The sequence below is a fragment of the Rhineura floridana genome, chromosome 2 (genome assembly GCF_030035675.1).
Source record: "Rhineura floridana isolate rRhiFlo1 chromosome 2, rRhiFlo1.hap2, whole genome shotgun sequence".
Taxonomy (NCBI): Eukaryota; Metazoa; Chordata; class Lepidosauria; order Squamata; family Rhineuridae; genus Rhineura; species Rhineura floridana.
In genome coordinates this window covers 72,410,236-72,427,399 of record NC_084481.1, presented here as the reverse complement: position 1 = coordinate 72,427,399, position 17,164 = coordinate 72,410,236, and the positions used below count along the sequence as shown (strand labels likewise).

The following is a 17,164-nucleotide window of genomic DNA, read 5'->3' as shown; positions in this document are numbered from 1 at the left end:
CTTTAATAGTAAGAAGTGATGTGGCAAAAGCAATTAGGAGCTACAATGCAAGGTCTGAGTGAGTGGTATCATGAGATTAAATGGGAAACCTTAACCATCATCCAGGTCTATGCTCCAACAGCAAACACAGAAGAAGAGGAATTGGAGAGATTTTACGCAGAAGTACAGGAAGAAATTGATCACGCACTAAAACAAGATGTGCTGATAATCATGGGGGACTGGAATGCAAAAGTAGGGAACAGAAAAGAACTAGGAATTATGGGGAAATGGGGTTTAGGAGACAGAAATGAAGCAGGAGAAAGACTTATTGAATTCTGTGAAGCCAATAATTTGTTTCTTGCGAGCACATTTTTTGAGCAACTGAACAGATGACTGTACATGTGGACATCACTAAATGGTCAATATAGGAATCTAATTGATATAATTGGTAGGAGAAGATGGAGAAGGTCCATACTTTCTGCAAAAACAAGACCAGGGGCAGACTGTGGTACAGATCATGAACTGGTCATATCGAAAATCAGAGTAAAGCCAAAGAAGAACAACAAAGCTATCATAATGCCAATATACAATTTAAATAACATCCCAAAAGCATACAAAGATCAAATAGGTAACAGATTTGCGACTTTAAACTTAGTTCACAGAGAACCAGAAGAACTATGGAGCGAAGTCAGATTATCAGGGAAGAATGCAAAAAGACAATACCTCTCGTTAAAAAGAAAGACCTCAATGGATTACTGAAGAAACTCTTAAAATGGTTAAAGAGAGAAGGAAAGCAAGAGCAAAAGGAGATAGAAACATAGTCAGAACCCTAAATGCAACAATACAGTGACTAGTACATAGGGACAAAGAGAACTATTACAATAGTTATTGTATAGAACTAGAAGAGGACAACAAAAAGGGAAGAACAAGAGCCCTCTTCCAAAAGATTAGAGAAATGAAAGGCAAATTTAAACCAAGAGTAGGGATGTTGAATAATCAACAGGGGAACACACTGACTGTACTCACTGAGAGCGAGCGAACAGAGCGAGCGAACAGGCAGAGCAAACAGGAGCTTGACAAAGGAGGTCAAGGGGGAGGTCCCTAAAAAAAGAAAGAAAGAAAAGACAAGAAAAATTACTAATTCCCCTTGTACAGTGTAGCACATACCAGTGGGGCTCTCAAGTTTACCCTGAAGTAGGACAGGACAAAGCACAGGCCACTCCAAAACAAGTAGTTAGAAAGAAACAAAAGGTAGGAGAATGAATGGGAAGGATGCTTCAGTGGTTGTGACCTGCAAGGTGTGTGCCATGTTTGTTTTCTTGCCTGAGAACAACATGGCATACACGTGCAACAAGTGCAAGCTCGTGGCATTGTTGGAAGAAAAAGTGAGAGGCCTGGAACGGCCGGTGGCCACACTGAGAACTATAAGAGAAGATGGAGTGCTTCAACAGAATGCTGGAACAACAGCAGCAAAGAGAAGTGGAGGTGGAAGAGCAACAGCATGTGGTAGCAGAAGAGGAGACTGCTTTGGAGAGGAGCAATGAAATGGAGGAAACTCCTTGGGAAAGGGTGACAGTTAGGAGCAGAAGAGCTAGAAGACACCCTTCACCAGTGGAACTATGGAACTGCTTTCAACCACTAGAACAGTGTTTCCCAAAGTGTGGTACGCGAAAGGGTTTCAAGGGGTATGCGGCCGAATGTGGTTTTTTTGTACTTTATCATTGGGTTTTAGCGGCAAAAAAGTGTGCATGTGTTCTTTTAAGAGAAAATACAGTTCTTGTGATTTCTCCAGTTTCTCACACAATCATGTGAGGGAAGATCAATATAATAACAGCGGTTTATCCCGATGTTATTCAATGCGTAGTCTCTTTCGCTCTCAATGCATTCCTTGTCTTTTGGTGCACCCCTCCAGTTTCTCATGAGACTCGAACTCCCTCACAATAACTTTGGCCACCAAAAAACACTTCTACAAACAGACAGATGGCGCCACAAAGATATTTATGCGTATGCTCGACTACAAAAATGTTCACACCAGGAAGCAGGGAAGTGGGGTTTTTTCTCTATGTTCAGCCCTGCAGCAGCCATCTTGCCAGCCACTTCCCTCTTGGGGAATCTCCCACTCTTCGGCTGCAGAGCGGTTTTCCCCCCCATCCTGCCTGGCCTGCCCGCTCATCAGCTGTGAATTTTAGGCAGGAGGTTTGAATCCCCTGCCTGCTCTTGGGCTGCATGCCTGAGTGGCTTCCCAGGCAGAATGGGGGAAAACCCGCTCTGCAGCCAAAGAGCGGGAGATTCAAACCTCCAGCCCAGGCAAGCGCTGCCTCTGTAAACCCGCTGCATGATTTCCGGCTAGAGTTTCTGGTTTTGGGGGGTCCCCTCCGGGTCATTATTTCCAGAATGGTTTTGTTTGTTTGAATAATAGTTATTTTAATTATTAATATATGAATTAGTTTTATATTTTTGAATATATATATTTGTTATATAAATATTATTTCTATTATTAAAATGTTTATTACTTTGTATTTTTTTTTACAAACATTTCATATAAAATTATAGGAATTACAAATGTGCTATAATACCTTACCCCTCTCCCAATTATTTTTGTGAAAGTTGGGTACACCGGTAAAATCAATGTCTCAAAGGGGTACGCACATGTTGAAAGTTTGGAAAACACTGCACTAGAGGATGAGACTGGAGGACAGCCTGTGGTGGAAGAATTACAGGAGACCCTGTGTGACAGTGAGCGAGAGGCTGAAGCTCAATCAAGCAGGGGCAATGAAACCACGCCCCACAACAAGAAGAGAAGAGTACTAGTAGTGGGAGACTCCCTACTGCGAGGGATTGAAACCCAAGTATGCCGAGAAGATCCATGGACTTGCCAGGTATGCTGTCTACCAGGAGGACGGATTAGAGATGTGACGGAAGGGTTGCCATCACTTATCAAGCCCACCGACAGGTATCCCTTTCTCCTCATCCACGTGGGAACAAATTATACTGCCAAATGGAGCTATGAAGAAATCACATCAGACTATGAACCTCTGGGAAGGAAACTCAAGGACTTTGGGGCCCAGATAGTTTTTTCATCCATCCTTCTAGTACTTAGAAGAGGAGTAGAAAGGGAAAGGGAAATACTCCGTGTAAATGAATGGCTACGAAGGTGGTGCCGACGTGAGAGATTTGGATTCTGGGACCACGGGCTATACTTCCTAGAATATGGACTGCTGGCAAGTGATGGGTTGCATCTCACAAGGACTGGGAAGAATGTGTTTGGCCACAGCATGGAGAAGTTCATCAGGAGGGCTTTAAACTGAATCCTAAGGGGGAGGTTCACGACAGATGCTGTTGGAGATCACTGATTCATAGGGTCGCCATAAGTCATGATCAACTTGGAGGCACATAACAACAACAACAACAAAGTTAACTTCATGGCGAAAGGAAGAAAAAATAAAGGGCCTATGTAATAATAAACTAGTATGATGTCATAAGTTAAGATACTCTCTAATGAAATAGTCCAAGGCTCTTTTTATGATATACAAAGCCCTGAACAACTTGGGCCCAGGATACCATAAGGACCGTCTGAGCCCTTATGTCCCAGCCTTATCACTGGGATAATGTGCAGGAGTGCTGTTAGTTGCCCCCCATATTACAGAGGCCTGACTCTCCTCAAGCAGAAGTCAGGCATGAGACATTAGTATTGCCAGTTTCATGCTGTGGAATATTCTTCTGAGAGAGATTCAGCAGGCATCCTTGTTTTTGACTTTCAGGTGTCTCTAGAAATCTTTTTTGTGTGTGCTGACAGGCCTATGCATCTGTTTAAAATGTCTCTTGAGTAGCCAGTCTTTTAATGATGGTTCTGTTTTAAAATGTTTTAATGTTGTACACTGTCTTGATGCACGAGGGTGGTGTGTTTGTGTGTGCGTGTGTGTGCAGTGCTGTTAACTTTTCAGTTAAGAGTGATTTCACATATTCACTATTTCAGGTGTACATTTAAAATGTAAACATTTAAATATGAGAAGTAGACATGTAATGGCAAACCTATACATCACATAGGTACAGTAGCCAGGGAACTGTATTTGGCTGCTGTTCCTTGTCTTAGTGTATGAAATGGCCTAAGTAGCATCATGGAGAGAAGAAAACATAGAGATGAATTCCAGATCACAGAAGTAATATCTGAAGGTTTAGCTTCCATTTTCCTGCTTTGTGAATTTGAATTTTGAAATATCTGTAGGCAATTTTTATTGCAATGTCACTTACTTTTACAACCTTTTGTTTTGTTTAATTGAAGGCTGAAATTAGAACCAATTTTGATTTGCTGTACAAAATGATGTCCAGACATGAAGAATTCCGGTGGATGATGCTACGAATAAGAAGGATGGCAGACACTTGGATAGAAGCAATTAAATCACTTGCTGAAAAACAAAATCTCGAAAAGAGAAAACGAAAAAAGGTGAGTTATGCTCCAAGATAGGAAATATATTTACATTGCTGTGTCTAGAAAATTAAAGTACATGGTGTGGTTCTGCATCTCTAAAATGCTGCCAATTATGGATTCACTGTCAAGTAAGAACTGATTCAACATACTTATCATATGCCGATATACCTCTGTGCATATGAGAGAGACAACCAACCAACTAAAAATGCTTCCAAACGGCAACAGCACAAAGGCCTACCATGTACTAGGTGCTGTATGCTACCTAAAAACCAATGGCAATTTTATGCCAATAGGAGTCCAAGGAAGGAAGCATCTGAGGATAAAGGTGAAGCAAGTATCTGAATGGCCTTGGTTCTGGAGGGCAGATATTGACATGCTGGCTGTTGATAGAGTGTCCAAACAGTAAGCAGATTTTAAATGTTAGCAGTCCATATGGAGTACCTTAATCCAGATCGCCTGAGTTAAAATTATATATGCAAGGCACACTTTTTGTTGCAGAATTTATCTATAATGTAGTACTTCTAGGACATTGCCACACTCACAGTAGCAAACAGTGCTCCCAGATTTCAATCATGTACTATTTACAATTTTGTGTCACATTATCTGTACCCAAAAAAGCACCTGTGACACAAAATATCCTATGAAAACTAATTTAATTTGACATGAGGGGAGTGCTTTTTTGTTCCAGTTGATATACAACATACCAGCCAATACAAAAAAACTGTCCCAGTGATACAGGGTTAAGCCCCGAGACAAAGTTTTCTTTTTGAAAACAAGAAACAAAACAAAATCCCAAGATGTATGAATACATTTACAAAATCCCAAGATATTGTTTTTTACCATTGGTGTGCTTTAACATACTGTTAACATATTGGGATAAAAAATGTCCCACGGCCTTTTCAGACAAAAATTGATCCAAAAAACGAGGTCTAAGTTCTGTTCTTCTGGCAAAGGACACATGGCTATGTTTTGGAACATCTTACTACCCTGACATACATTAGATAGAAAATGTTTCCTAAACATATTTGTGTTATGTCTTTCAGGCATCTGGGTCAGTGATAATGTGAAAGCTTTCTCTTTTGGGGCATATGGAAATATTTTATTTTTTTCTTAGTGTAAGCTACAGTACCTCACAGATGACCTGTTACAATTATGAGAATTTGACTTAAATCGCTTTAGGACTAATATTGATATAACAGGCTACACCAGATCAGAGGGGGTCCAGTCTACCAACAGTTAACCCAGAGAATATTAGTCCTGGATACACATTTTTAAAAAATTAGATTTTGCAGAACATGAACTAACCTTCATGGATGATGTAATTGGAAGCTAAATGATATATCTATAAAGACAAGACTTGGAGAGAAACTGAAACCTGCAACAACCCATCAGCCCTTGTAGAATCACATTTGAGACGAGTTATCAAATGAAAGACCAATAAAGAAAACTAAAATATATAGTGTATTGCATTTTGCTCTTGGACGGCATTTTGGCTTCTGCCAGCAGCTAAGGAACTAGGGGGTTGTGTGTGTGTATATATACATAAAGGCCAGGGAATCACACCTGCCCAGGATTCTCTAATCATCAGAATTATTATTATTATTTTATGTTCACCGCCCAGAGAGCTATCGCTAGTCGGGCGGTATATAAATTTAATAAATAATAATAATAAATAAATAATATTAGATAATTCTCTACTATGCTCTAGAACTCTCTGCTTATTAATATTAGGCAGGTGCCTTCATTGTACTATTCAGCCTTACTAAAAACTTGTTTGTTTAGGGAAGCCTACCCAGACATGTGATTTTATCATATACATTTGTTTTTGAAACTTGATTATACCTATATTTTGATGGTTTTATTTTTTGTTTTTAAAGTCTGTTTTGCTGCTTTTTAAAATTAATATTTTGTATCATTTTGTGTAAACCGCCCAGAGACAATTTTATTAAGCATTATATACATTTTGCTAAATAAATAAATGATACTGCTGAGGTTGTAGTTCTATTCATGTTTTACTCTTGTGTGTGGTGTAAATGTGTAGAGAGAAGTGTGGGCTCACTTTTATTCCTGACCTCACATATTTTCCTGCAGCAGAGGAGGGGATCCCTAGATGAGTTGACCCCACCCACTCGTTCCAGTGGGCAGGAAGAAGTAAATGAGGTCACCTGAGTGGGCCAGGCAACCTGTCCCCAGTTCACTTCCTGCCCAGCTCCACAGCAGGTCTTTTTTTCCAGAGCTCCATTTTTGGGCCTTGGGGATTCTATTCTTGGCAACCTGGCTACTTTTCTTTCTGAATCTTTCCTCCTCAGTTAGGAAGGCTACAGCAAGACCATAGTTCTTTTAAAAAAGAACAGAGCAGGGATTGAAAGTGTAAGGTCTGACTGGGGTGAGCTCCTCAGCCCTTTCCACAGACTCAACCAACTCTAGGAGTTCCTGCTTTGCACATGGAGGGGGGTGGAACTCCACTGCTGACTCCCAAAGTTCCTGCCATCCCTGCAGATGCAGCAGGGGGCTTGGCTCAGCTACTGCTTAGGCAATGCAGGAGACTGCTCTGGTAAGCTGGAACCTGGGGGGAAGGGGACTGATTACGGCTATCTTCTCCCCATTGCCCATGGATGGATAAGGCCTAGCTCTGGAGCTTTTTAGGTGGGTCAGTCTGGTTTTTAACCAGGGTCTTTCCACAGTTGGCCCTGACATAGCAGGCCTTGGTGGCAGTGAGCCATGCCCTCTTCAGGTCTCCAGGCTCAGGTGCATGTGGGCACACAGGTCCCAGCTTGGTGCAACTACCATCATGGAAGTAGGAAGTGAGGGGAAATGTCCTCAACTTCTGCCTCCTCCTTGTCCTCCCCTTCTCCCTCCTCACATGCAGATTGACGAATTGGGTCCAGAGAGCACCACCAGAGCCACAGGAACCTTGAAGCACCCAAACGCCATTGCTTCATTTGTCCGTCAGGGAAGTAGGGGCTTTATCCTGGCTCCTACAGGGATAGCTTAGGCCAGAGGCCCTTCCAGCTAGACAGGGGTTTCCCCATTGCAACCAGGCAGGCGGGGCCCTGAAAGAGAAGCCAACTACACATTGCTTTTTGGCAGAGAGTAGAGCAGCATGGCTGTCTCTTTTTCTATACCCCCATCAGAAGATGAGCATGGAGAGCTGTCTGTGGATGAGGAGGAGGATGAGAAGGATGAATCAGGGCCCTCTAAGTTTTTCTCCTCCGATCTGAGGCCACCGGTGAGGAAGGCCTGTAAGATGGTGAATTTATCCATGCCAGCAGCAGCAGGAGGCAGACCTGGCTAAGACCTCTGGGGCTGCAGCTGTAGTTTTTCCAAAGTGCAAACCTCACAAGAGGTTGGGGAGGTGGAGACATGCAATGTTGGGGTTAAGCTAAAAAGGAATCCCTGCTTCTCTCTTTCTCTGCACATACTTCTGTCCACGTGAATAGTGCATAAATAGGTCTTATGTAACTTCACGAATTTGTTTCTGAATGCTTGATTTTTTTTCTCTTCCTTTGTATTGTGCCTATTAGATTGTGAGCCTGTGACTAGGGATTGTATTTTAAATTTCTGTACAGGGCTTAGAAAACACTAAAAATAATTAAGTACAGAGTATGTGCAAATATGTAGTATGCTGAAATGTCTTCATTTTCTTGATTTGTAAAACAAATAGAGTTGTTAGTTCTTTTAGTTGGAGTTATTGATATAAAATACTGTTATAGTTAAATGCTCTGATCCACAGTCTGTTAATTACTTATCCACTATTGAATCCTTACCTTTTCGCTTTCTTTTTCAGGTCCTCGTTCATTTGGGACTCCTTACAAAAGAATCTGGATTCAAGATAGCAGAAAATGCCTTTAGTGGTGGCCCACTTGGTGAATTAGTCCAGTGGAGTGATTTAATTACATCTCTCTATTTACTGGGCCATGACATTAGGATTTCAGCTTCATTGGCAGAGCTCAAGGAGTGAGGAGATTATTTTCCACTTTGAAACTAGAGTATCAAAAAAACCTCCCTTTAACTGCAAACTCTCTTGAAGCCTTCATTGTACAGCCTATAATTTTGCGAAGAGGAAAATGAAAGTGATAATTCACTAAACAGATGATAAATAGATTATTTTCATAAGTTAAATATGTGCACCATGAAAAGGATAATATGTTTTCATTGTGGTTGCTTCCTCCTGAGGCTTGAGAAATGAATACTGGAAAATTCAAAACTAAGCAGCTTTATTCTCTGCCAATACAGGTGTGTTAGACATCTGCAGCAAGAGAAATGTCTGGATCTTCTAATTTGTTTCCTCTTTTTCTTAAATGAACTTTATTTCCATCAAGAAAGTGGTTATCAGTAAATTGGCTGCAGCTGATTTGTGTGAAAGAAATAATTCTTCCAGACACATTTTGGATTTTGATCTATTGTCTGCAGATCCTGTTCTATAGTATGTTACCCATAACTTCCAAATTATTTCACTGGAAACGTATTGAGAATCAAGCACATAGTTACACTTTATTGTGCTTGGGGTGACATTTAATAGCACAGGTGCTGGTACTTGTATGTCAAGCACAGATGAGCTTGGATTACAAGGCCCCAAAGAGCTATTCTGCTGTACCATCTCTTACCTTGGTAATCCTGAAAGACTTTTCTCTGTTTGCTTCCCTGTAAATTAAGCCAGACAGTTAATGTATAGCAGCTAGTCCCAGAAGTGTGTGTATATTTGTGTTATATACATAACTAGTCATGAATGAAAATATTTACAATGTGGGCTTGAACAATTAGTCATACATTATTTGGTGCCACTCCTATTCACAGTATGAATAGGCTTATCTGTGAGTGGAACATAAAAGGGTATCCCTATCTGTTTTTAATCTGTTCTGAGTGCTAGACTGGTTTCACTGTGCAGTATTGTATGAACTGATTTTCTGCCTGTACAGTGTGTGCATGTTTATGCTAATCAAGTTATCACATGTTATCCCTGCCTTGGAAGTTAATACCTCTGGCAGTGGTACTGTTCGAAATCCAAGTGTAGTGCTATTGAAAAATGAGGGTCTGACAAGTTAGTTTGAAAAGACCAAATTTTAGGAGGAGCTTCTTTCTTAGCACTTTACCAAGATACGAAGCTCCAATAAGAAATCTGACACATATCATAGGCCGCTTGCCATCAAAACAGGGGATAAGGGCCACATTCACACCATACATTTATTCTACTATTATTCTACTTTAAATAGCCATGACTTCCGCCAAAGGATCCTGGGAAGTGTAGTTTCTGAAGGGTGTTGAGAGTTGTTAGGAGACCCCCTCTTCTCCTCACAGAGCTACAGTTACCAGACTGGTTTAACAGTCAATCCCCAGAGAACTCTTGAGAATTGTAGGTCTGTGAGAGGAAATGAGGTCTCGTAACAACTCTCAGCACCCTTCACAAACTACAGTTCAAAACCTATGCATTTCTTGATCATGGCCAAATATATTGTAAGTTATATTCTTTTGTGTTCAGGTACAGGAATTTTTTATGTGTTGTACTCCCTCCCCCCTTTTCCTCCCTTACTAGCTTTAGTAATGTTTATTAAAATCCCCCAAACACATGTATTTTCCTTCTTTTATGGTTTGTTTTGTTACAATTTAATAAAAAAAATTAAGTTAATGTAAGAATATAAAGAAAAACAAAATACATTTCCCAGGATTCTTTGGGGAAAGCCATAACTGTTTAAAGTGGAATAATAGTGGAACGACTGTATGATATGAATGTGGCCCGGGAGAGAACTTCCTTCCTTCCTTCCTTCCTTCCTTCCTTCCTTCCTTCCTTCCTTCCTTCCTTCCTTCCTTCCTTCCTTCCTTCCTTCCTTCCTTTCCTTTCCTTTCCTTTCCTTTCCTTTTCTTTTTCTCTGTCTCTCTCTCTCTCACACCCCCCCCCCAACCAACCAACCAAGGTAAGCCCAGGAGTTTATTCCGTGTTATGGCCCTTCCCAAGTATAATGATACAAGGAATTTTGGGCCCTCTGATAATGTGTAGCTCACAGAAGAAAAAACAGAACCTGCGGTCATTTGTGAACATTATCTATCAATGTTGGACAGCTAGTCAAAAAACTGGGGAAGTTCAAGATAGGAAATAAGTCTTAGGTATAAAGGTGCCATACATGAGCTGAAATGGACTTCCTGAAGGCAAGATGACCCTCAGCTTCAACCAATTCCTCCACTTGCTTCAGTCCCCTGGCACACTATCCCACACTCTTCTATTGGGTCTCCTGATCCTTATGTGAAAGAGGAGAGAAAAGGAAAACCATGTTGGCACAAACCATATTTTCCATGAGTCATCGCCCTCATGACACAGTGAGCCAAATTATGGCATTCTGGAGAGTTGCTCTCAGCTATTAGGCTTCTTCCTTGACATTTTTACTCCCATGTTATGCTAAGTTAAGATTTGGCTTAGTGTGTCATTGCTGGTTGCTGTTTCCTTGTAAACTGTGAACTGTAGCCAGGAACAAGCCTTAACAAGGAGAGAGCTTTACCACAAGCCCAGGTTTGGATGACATGCTAAGCCAAACCTAGGCTTAGCTCAGCACAGCACTGGAGTAAAAAAAGACTGGGGAGGAGTGAAGTGACTGTGAACTCCTCTCCAGGAGCCTACAAGTTCTCACAGTAAGTCTCACAGTTTGGCATACAGTGTTGTGGGAACCGGGCTATGGAAGTGTTAGATCAGAGCTGATCATTTGTGGGTTAGGATGCTGCTTTGGGCACTCTTCTAGAGCTGCAGTGACTAGCTCAGACACTGCTGTTCAAGGATCCTGTTGAGGCAAAATACATATACCACTTGCTAGTCATTCTATCTCTGGAAATGAAAAAAAAGCTCACTGTTAAGACCAAATTTATCTTTTGCTCTTATATAGGAATGTAAGAATTCAGTGGAATTTTTTCCCCCATTTTTCTTATGATTAGGATTATGAAGAAGGTTGTTGGTAACAGATCTGGCTGCCCAACTCAAGGGGATAAAGTAGTTGAACTTATTTACATTGACATTGTTGGACTGACTCAATTTAAGAAAACACTTGGACCATCCTGGGTTCACTATCAGTAAGTATTCTCTTCTTTGCAGGATCACCTAGAGGGTTTATGGAGCCTGGTGCAGGTGTGATGTTGGGGGCCCTGCTGCTGCGCCCTACAAGAAAATATGCATCTGTGTACAAAAAATTGGAGGCCAGAATTATTCACATGTCACGTGAGAATTCTCACCTACAGCTCCTCTGTGCCCTGGGAACAAGCAGGATGATAGATGTGCTTCATTTTTTCTTAAATGGGGACAAGGGAATAGGGATCAGGTTGTACTTCTCCGGAGTACCTCCTCCAAATTACAAACCCCTTCTGGTAAAGCTTTCTGCTTCCTGGGGCTTAATTTCACGGGTCTTCTGGTTCTGGCCTGCTGCTGGTATTCTCCACTAACTCAGGAAGAATTCCTCCTTTAAGGCCTGGCATCATATTATTCCTATGCCTTTCCCTATGGTAATTGCCACAGAAAATTACTCACCAGTGGCACCTTGCCTGGAAATCTTAGGTGGCACTCATTCATTCATTAGAATCATAGAATAGTAGAGTTGGAAGGAGCCTATAAGGCCATCAAGTCCAACCCCCTGCTCAATGCAGGAATCCACATCAAAACATTCCCGACAGATGGCTGTCCAGCTGCCTCTTGAATGCCTCCAGTGTGGGAGAGCCCACTACCTCTCTAGGTAATTGGTTCCATTGTCATATGACTCTAGCAGTTGGGAAGCTTTTCTTGATGTTCAGTCGAAAGCTGGCTTTCTGAAACATGAGCCCATTCCATGTCCTGCACTCTGGGACGATCAAGAAGAGATCCTGGCCCTCTTCTATGTGACAACCTTTCATGTACTTGAAGAGTATTTGGCAGAATTTGTCTCTCTACAGATATCTGGACAATTGAAGTCCCCCCCTACTACATCATGCCTCCTCGAAAAATTGGCAATTTGCTTTTCAAAAGTTACATTCTCATCTCCTTGATTGGGTGGTTAGTAGTAGACTCCAAGCACCACATTCCTTTTATTATTTGTCCCATTAATTTTAATCTAGATACTCTCGGTGGAACTACCAACCTCATCTTCCTGTATTTCTGTGCAGGGATATCTGTTTTTAACATATAGCGTGACTCTACCTCCCTTTTTATTCCTTCTGTTCTTTTTGAACAAGCTATATCCTTCAATTGCTGTATTCCAGTCATGGGAGTCAACCCACTAAGTTTCAGTTATACCTATCAAGTTGTAATTGCCCTCCTGTATGAAGAGTTCAAGTTCGTCCTGCTTGTTTCCCATGCTCTGCACATTAGTATACAGACATCGAAGGCCATGTGATTTATGGCTTGGCTTCCTTGCTACATTTTTCTGAGGACTGTTACTGGGCCCTATTAGAGCCGATCTCTCTATTCCCGTTACTGTGCACAAGCCTTCATCCGTCATTACCACCAAGTTTACGTCTCCTTCCCCCTTAGGATTCAGTTTAAAGCCCTCCTGATGAACTTCTCCATGCTGTGGCCAAACACATTCTTTCCAGTCCTTGTGAGATGCTACCCATCACTTGCCAGCAGTCCATCTTCCAGGAAGCATAGCCCGTGCTCCCAGAATCCAAATCTCTCACGTTGGCACCACCTTCATAGCCATTGATTCACATGGAGTATTTTTCTTGAACTCTTTCCCTGGTGTGCCTGGAGTTCTTGCTGAGACAAGAACAGACCATCTGCTTTGCCACAGAATACCTCCTTAAAGCCTTCCCTGTGCCTTCTGTCCTTGCAACAAACTCAGTAAACAGAGCTGCTTAGCCAGGGCCAATCATAAGCCTGCCTAACCAATTTTACCTTACCATGATTGGTTTAGAGTTCCTTACGGTTCGGCTACAGGCCTAACTAATAAGCAGGCTCCTCCCTTCCAGCCTCCCAAGGGTATAATTTATAGCCAGCTTAAGCTTCAAATTAGCATCTATTCTGTTTCATACACAACTATGTAAAATATTTCCTTCATGGCCGGGAGAGATTCCATTATGTCACAATTACATATTGGGATTCAGTATCATCTTATACTTTAATATATCACTTCCTCTTTTTATGAACATTTAAAATAAAATACCAAGAATTCTGGTGAGCAATGTAGCAGGGATCACTAGTGTGCAGGAACTGAGGTGGGCCCCTTTGATTTGTGGGGGCCAAAGCAAATTTCCTCAGTCTCTGCCCCCCGAAGCAGCTCTGCAGCTTTGTAGTGTTACCAAGTTCTGTTGCTTGTATAAATTATAATACAGCAGTGTAAAAAGCCCTGCTACTCCCAGGCTTTTCCCCAGCAAAGTCTACGAATAAAAGCCCAGAGCAAGGTACCTCTTATTTGCTGCTCTGCTTTCAGTACACTCCTACTCCAATTGTAGGATCTCAATGAAGTCTCTGATCATGACTCTCATGGAACTGTAGGCCTCATGAAGTTGTAGCCTACATTCTTTATTGTTCTGTGCACGCACAAAATGGCTCCTGCTGCAAGCTTGCATCCCTGAGCTCCAACTCTCCTTACTCAGCTACAAGAAGTAGGCACTCTGTTGGCTTGGTATAACTAGGCTTAAAGGGATAGTATCACCATATACTACGGTGTTCCAGACTGTAGCTGCTTCTTCAGTCTTCTTCCCTTGCTACTTTTTTAAATTGTGAAAATTGCCATTGCCCCAAAATATAGAGCTGTAGTAACCACATGAACAAATCTACCAGCTGCCTTGTGCTACAAAACCGGTCAGCATACAGATGAGGTTTGCATCACCTACCATGTTTTTCCCCCAATTTGTCCTGTTTTTTCCCCCAGGCCTTCATTTCTATTTGTTATTACATCCAGAGTGATGAACTGTGGTTTGCACTTGCCCTCCAAATCAGGATTACAAATCAGCTTCAAACTGGGGTTTGCAATTTTTGTTTGGGGGGAAAGCACAATCCACACTTGAAGGGTTCAAACAAGATAGGTTTGCAGTAAAATGAAAGTAACTATTTTTAAGCTGAAACAAGGAGAGTATGCATGCCCTCACAAGCTTTTTCCTGTAGTACTGAGCCATGGTATCTGAACAGATCCTGTAAGTCAATGAAAAATAATAGTATGATTGGGCAACGTATAGTCAGTACTCATTTTTAATTACTGTAGGTTTACAGTGTCCCTGGAGTCCAAATTTTGGAAACTGAGCAGATGCTGTTAGGCATATTCCTTCCTCCCATCTTCTGCCTGACAAAACTGGAACCTCATTGTTCTCCCTTTTTCCAGTGCATTAATATCTGAAATAATGTGGGTTTTTTTCAACTTTTATTTGCTGCGTTTTCTTTAGCAAGTGGTTCAAATTTGAAAAAGGCAGCTTTTAGCATTTGAGGCAACTTGGTTAACCATTTGGAAAATAAGGTGAGTAATGGACTAAAGTGCTGTGGAGAGCTATGGAATATACACTTTCATGGTCTTTGAAGGTCCCAGTCTACAATGATTCAGAGGATATCTTCCTTTTCACCAAGGGGTTGAATTAGATGTGTTTAGGTTTTCTTTCCGCTCTGTTTTCTACTTATTTTATGGCACTTGATTTAAGTGGAGACCAGCAGAAGTGGAGAAGAAACATAATGCAGTGAAGCTTCTTTAGGAATCACATTATATACCTTAACTTTGGTTTGCCCTCATTCAGACATTTTTAAAGAGTGCATTATATGCATGTTGTTGTTATATGCCTTCAAGTTGGTTATGACTTATGATGACCCTATGAATCTTTTTTGGATATATTCATAGGGTTTTCATGGTAAGAGGTACTCAGAGGTGGTTTACCATTGCCTTCCTCTAAGCCTATGGCACCTGGTATTCCCAGTTGGTCTCCTATCCAAGTACTAACCAGGCCTGACCCTGCTTAGCTTCCGAGATCAGACGAGATCACGTGTGTTCACGGTAGTATGGCCATAGGCCATCATATGCATACAACAGCATTAAAACTCAGTTGGTGATTCATTTGTTTGTTAACAGTTTTAATGCAATGATGAGAATGAAAATACATGTTGTGTAACCTGTCACTGTATTTCAGATAGTTAATTCCGCCTCCTCATTTTGTTAATCCTTATCTTCCAAGAATCATCCCACATCCTGCATTTGGCTTAAAACTGAATGCTTTTATTCAGATTCCACTTTCCTTTCCACAGTGTAACCCAACAGTTTCCTTTGCTGTATGATGTACTGCTACTAAATAACATATTTGGCTCCTGATAAGCATTTGATATAATAATAATAAAAATTGTGCTGCTGTAAAATGTTTTCATTGAAAGCAGTTGACAATAAAGCTTTGAATTGCAGCTACCCTGTGCAGACTAGGAGACAATGGAACTTGGAACATGGAAGTTTCATGCAAGCATGAAATCATTTCCTGCAATCTCTTCCCACCCCCTCCTGATCCTGTCCCATTGGTGAAACTGCCTTTCACACCCTTTAGCAGAACAACATTACTGATAAGCAATCTAAGTTTTAAAAGATTAAAGAAACCTTCTGGACCAATTATAAGTGGACATGTGTGAGGAAAAATAGGAATACCTGGTATTTGGAGGGAGTGGGTAATTTTTAAGTCCTAGAATTGCTATGTTCATGCTATAAATTTGCCCTTAGTGTTGCTGTCAGAGACCATTGGTTACTGTATTTTCTTTGGCATAGACAGTTATGGAGAACAAACATGCACAGTTGTTAATGCATTTAATGATATTGTTTTTATGCTTGGTCATGCCAGAAATTTATGTTTCAGTTTTGGAAGAGGTGGTGGCCAGTAGCTACAGTAGTTGTTGCTTTGCTTTATTTTTGTACAGGTGCATGTTACGAGTGCTAGATTCATTTGGGACTGAACCAGAGTTTAACCATGCTCATTATGCCCAATCGAAAGGCCACAAAACTCCATGGGGAAAATGGAACCTTAATCCACAACAGTTCTACACAATGTTTCGTAAGTTCATCTTGTTTACAAAAATAATTGCTTTTCAGGATATGAGTTAGACATGTTTCTACTGAGATGAATCTTACCGCTATCATCAAAATTGGTCCCAACATTGATAATACAGAGCAGAAGAACAAATTTGTAATTCTATTTTAAGCTAAGTTACAGCACCCTCAGTACAAATAAATGGTACAGAAGTGGTAATAAAAGGTATTAAAATTTCCTGCTAGTAATAAGCTAGCTATAGCATGCCAAAATAGACGTTTTTTCTGGAGGAATAATATATGTACATCTTAGTAATGTATGTATGTCTTAGGTCAGGTATCTGTCACTGTTGATCTTCTCTCTGAAAGCTGTTTTATTCTTTGTAGGAATTAGTTTAATCTCTTGTGGTTTTGAATGTGTTTTTCCCAAGGTATTCGAGTGCTATAATAATTTCTTGTTATAATTACTGTTATAGCCACTAGTGAATAGTGAAAAGGGGGAAAAACTGTTCTAAAGGTGAATTATATATAATTAAATCCATGTAATTCTTCATCCTCTAGTTGGCATTTTTTGATATATATAAATATAGTCTGCGTCTGTGTTAGAATTGCTTATTAATATTTTTTTTAATAATGTTTTAACCCTTTTTTAAAAGATGTTTTTAAAGCTTTTTAATATTTTGTTTTAATGTATTTTAAGGCCTGTTTTTATGATGTTTTAAAGTGTTTTTAGCGCTTCTGTTTGCCACCCTGGGCTCCTGCTGGAAGGAAGGGCAGGATATAAATCAAATAATATAAATAAATAAATAAATAAATAAATTTA

General features: G+C 40.6%; 1 protein-coding gene and 1 non-coding gene across 8 annotated transcripts in view; one reads left to right on the top strand and one right to left on the bottom strand.

Annotated features, from left to right (window-relative positions):
• The window catches only part of MGAT5 (alpha-1,6-mannosylglycoprotein 6-beta-N-acetylglucosaminyltransferase), a 220,187-nt gene that overhangs the window by 154,828 nt on the left and 48,195 nt on the right, over positions 1-17,164 (top strand). For all 7 annotated transcript variants that reach the window (XM_061608943.1, XM_061608941.1, XM_061608945.1 and 4 more), the window contains 4 exons: positions 4,262-4,423; positions 8,196-8,365; positions 11,327-11,461; positions 16,233-16,366. In XM_061608943.1, coding sequence (XP_061464927.1) covers positions 4,262-4,423; positions 8,196-8,365; positions 11,327-11,461; positions 16,233-16,366 — 601 coding nt within the window. The remainder of the gene's footprint in view (positions 1-4,261; positions 4,424-8,195; positions 8,366-11,326; positions 11,462-16,232; positions 16,367-17,164) is intronic.
• Positions 15,232-15,350, bottom strand: LOC133378664 (5S ribosomal RNA). Its single transcript, XR_009761096.1, has one exon. It is a non-coding gene; the product is annotated as a 5S ribosomal RNA (ribosomal RNA).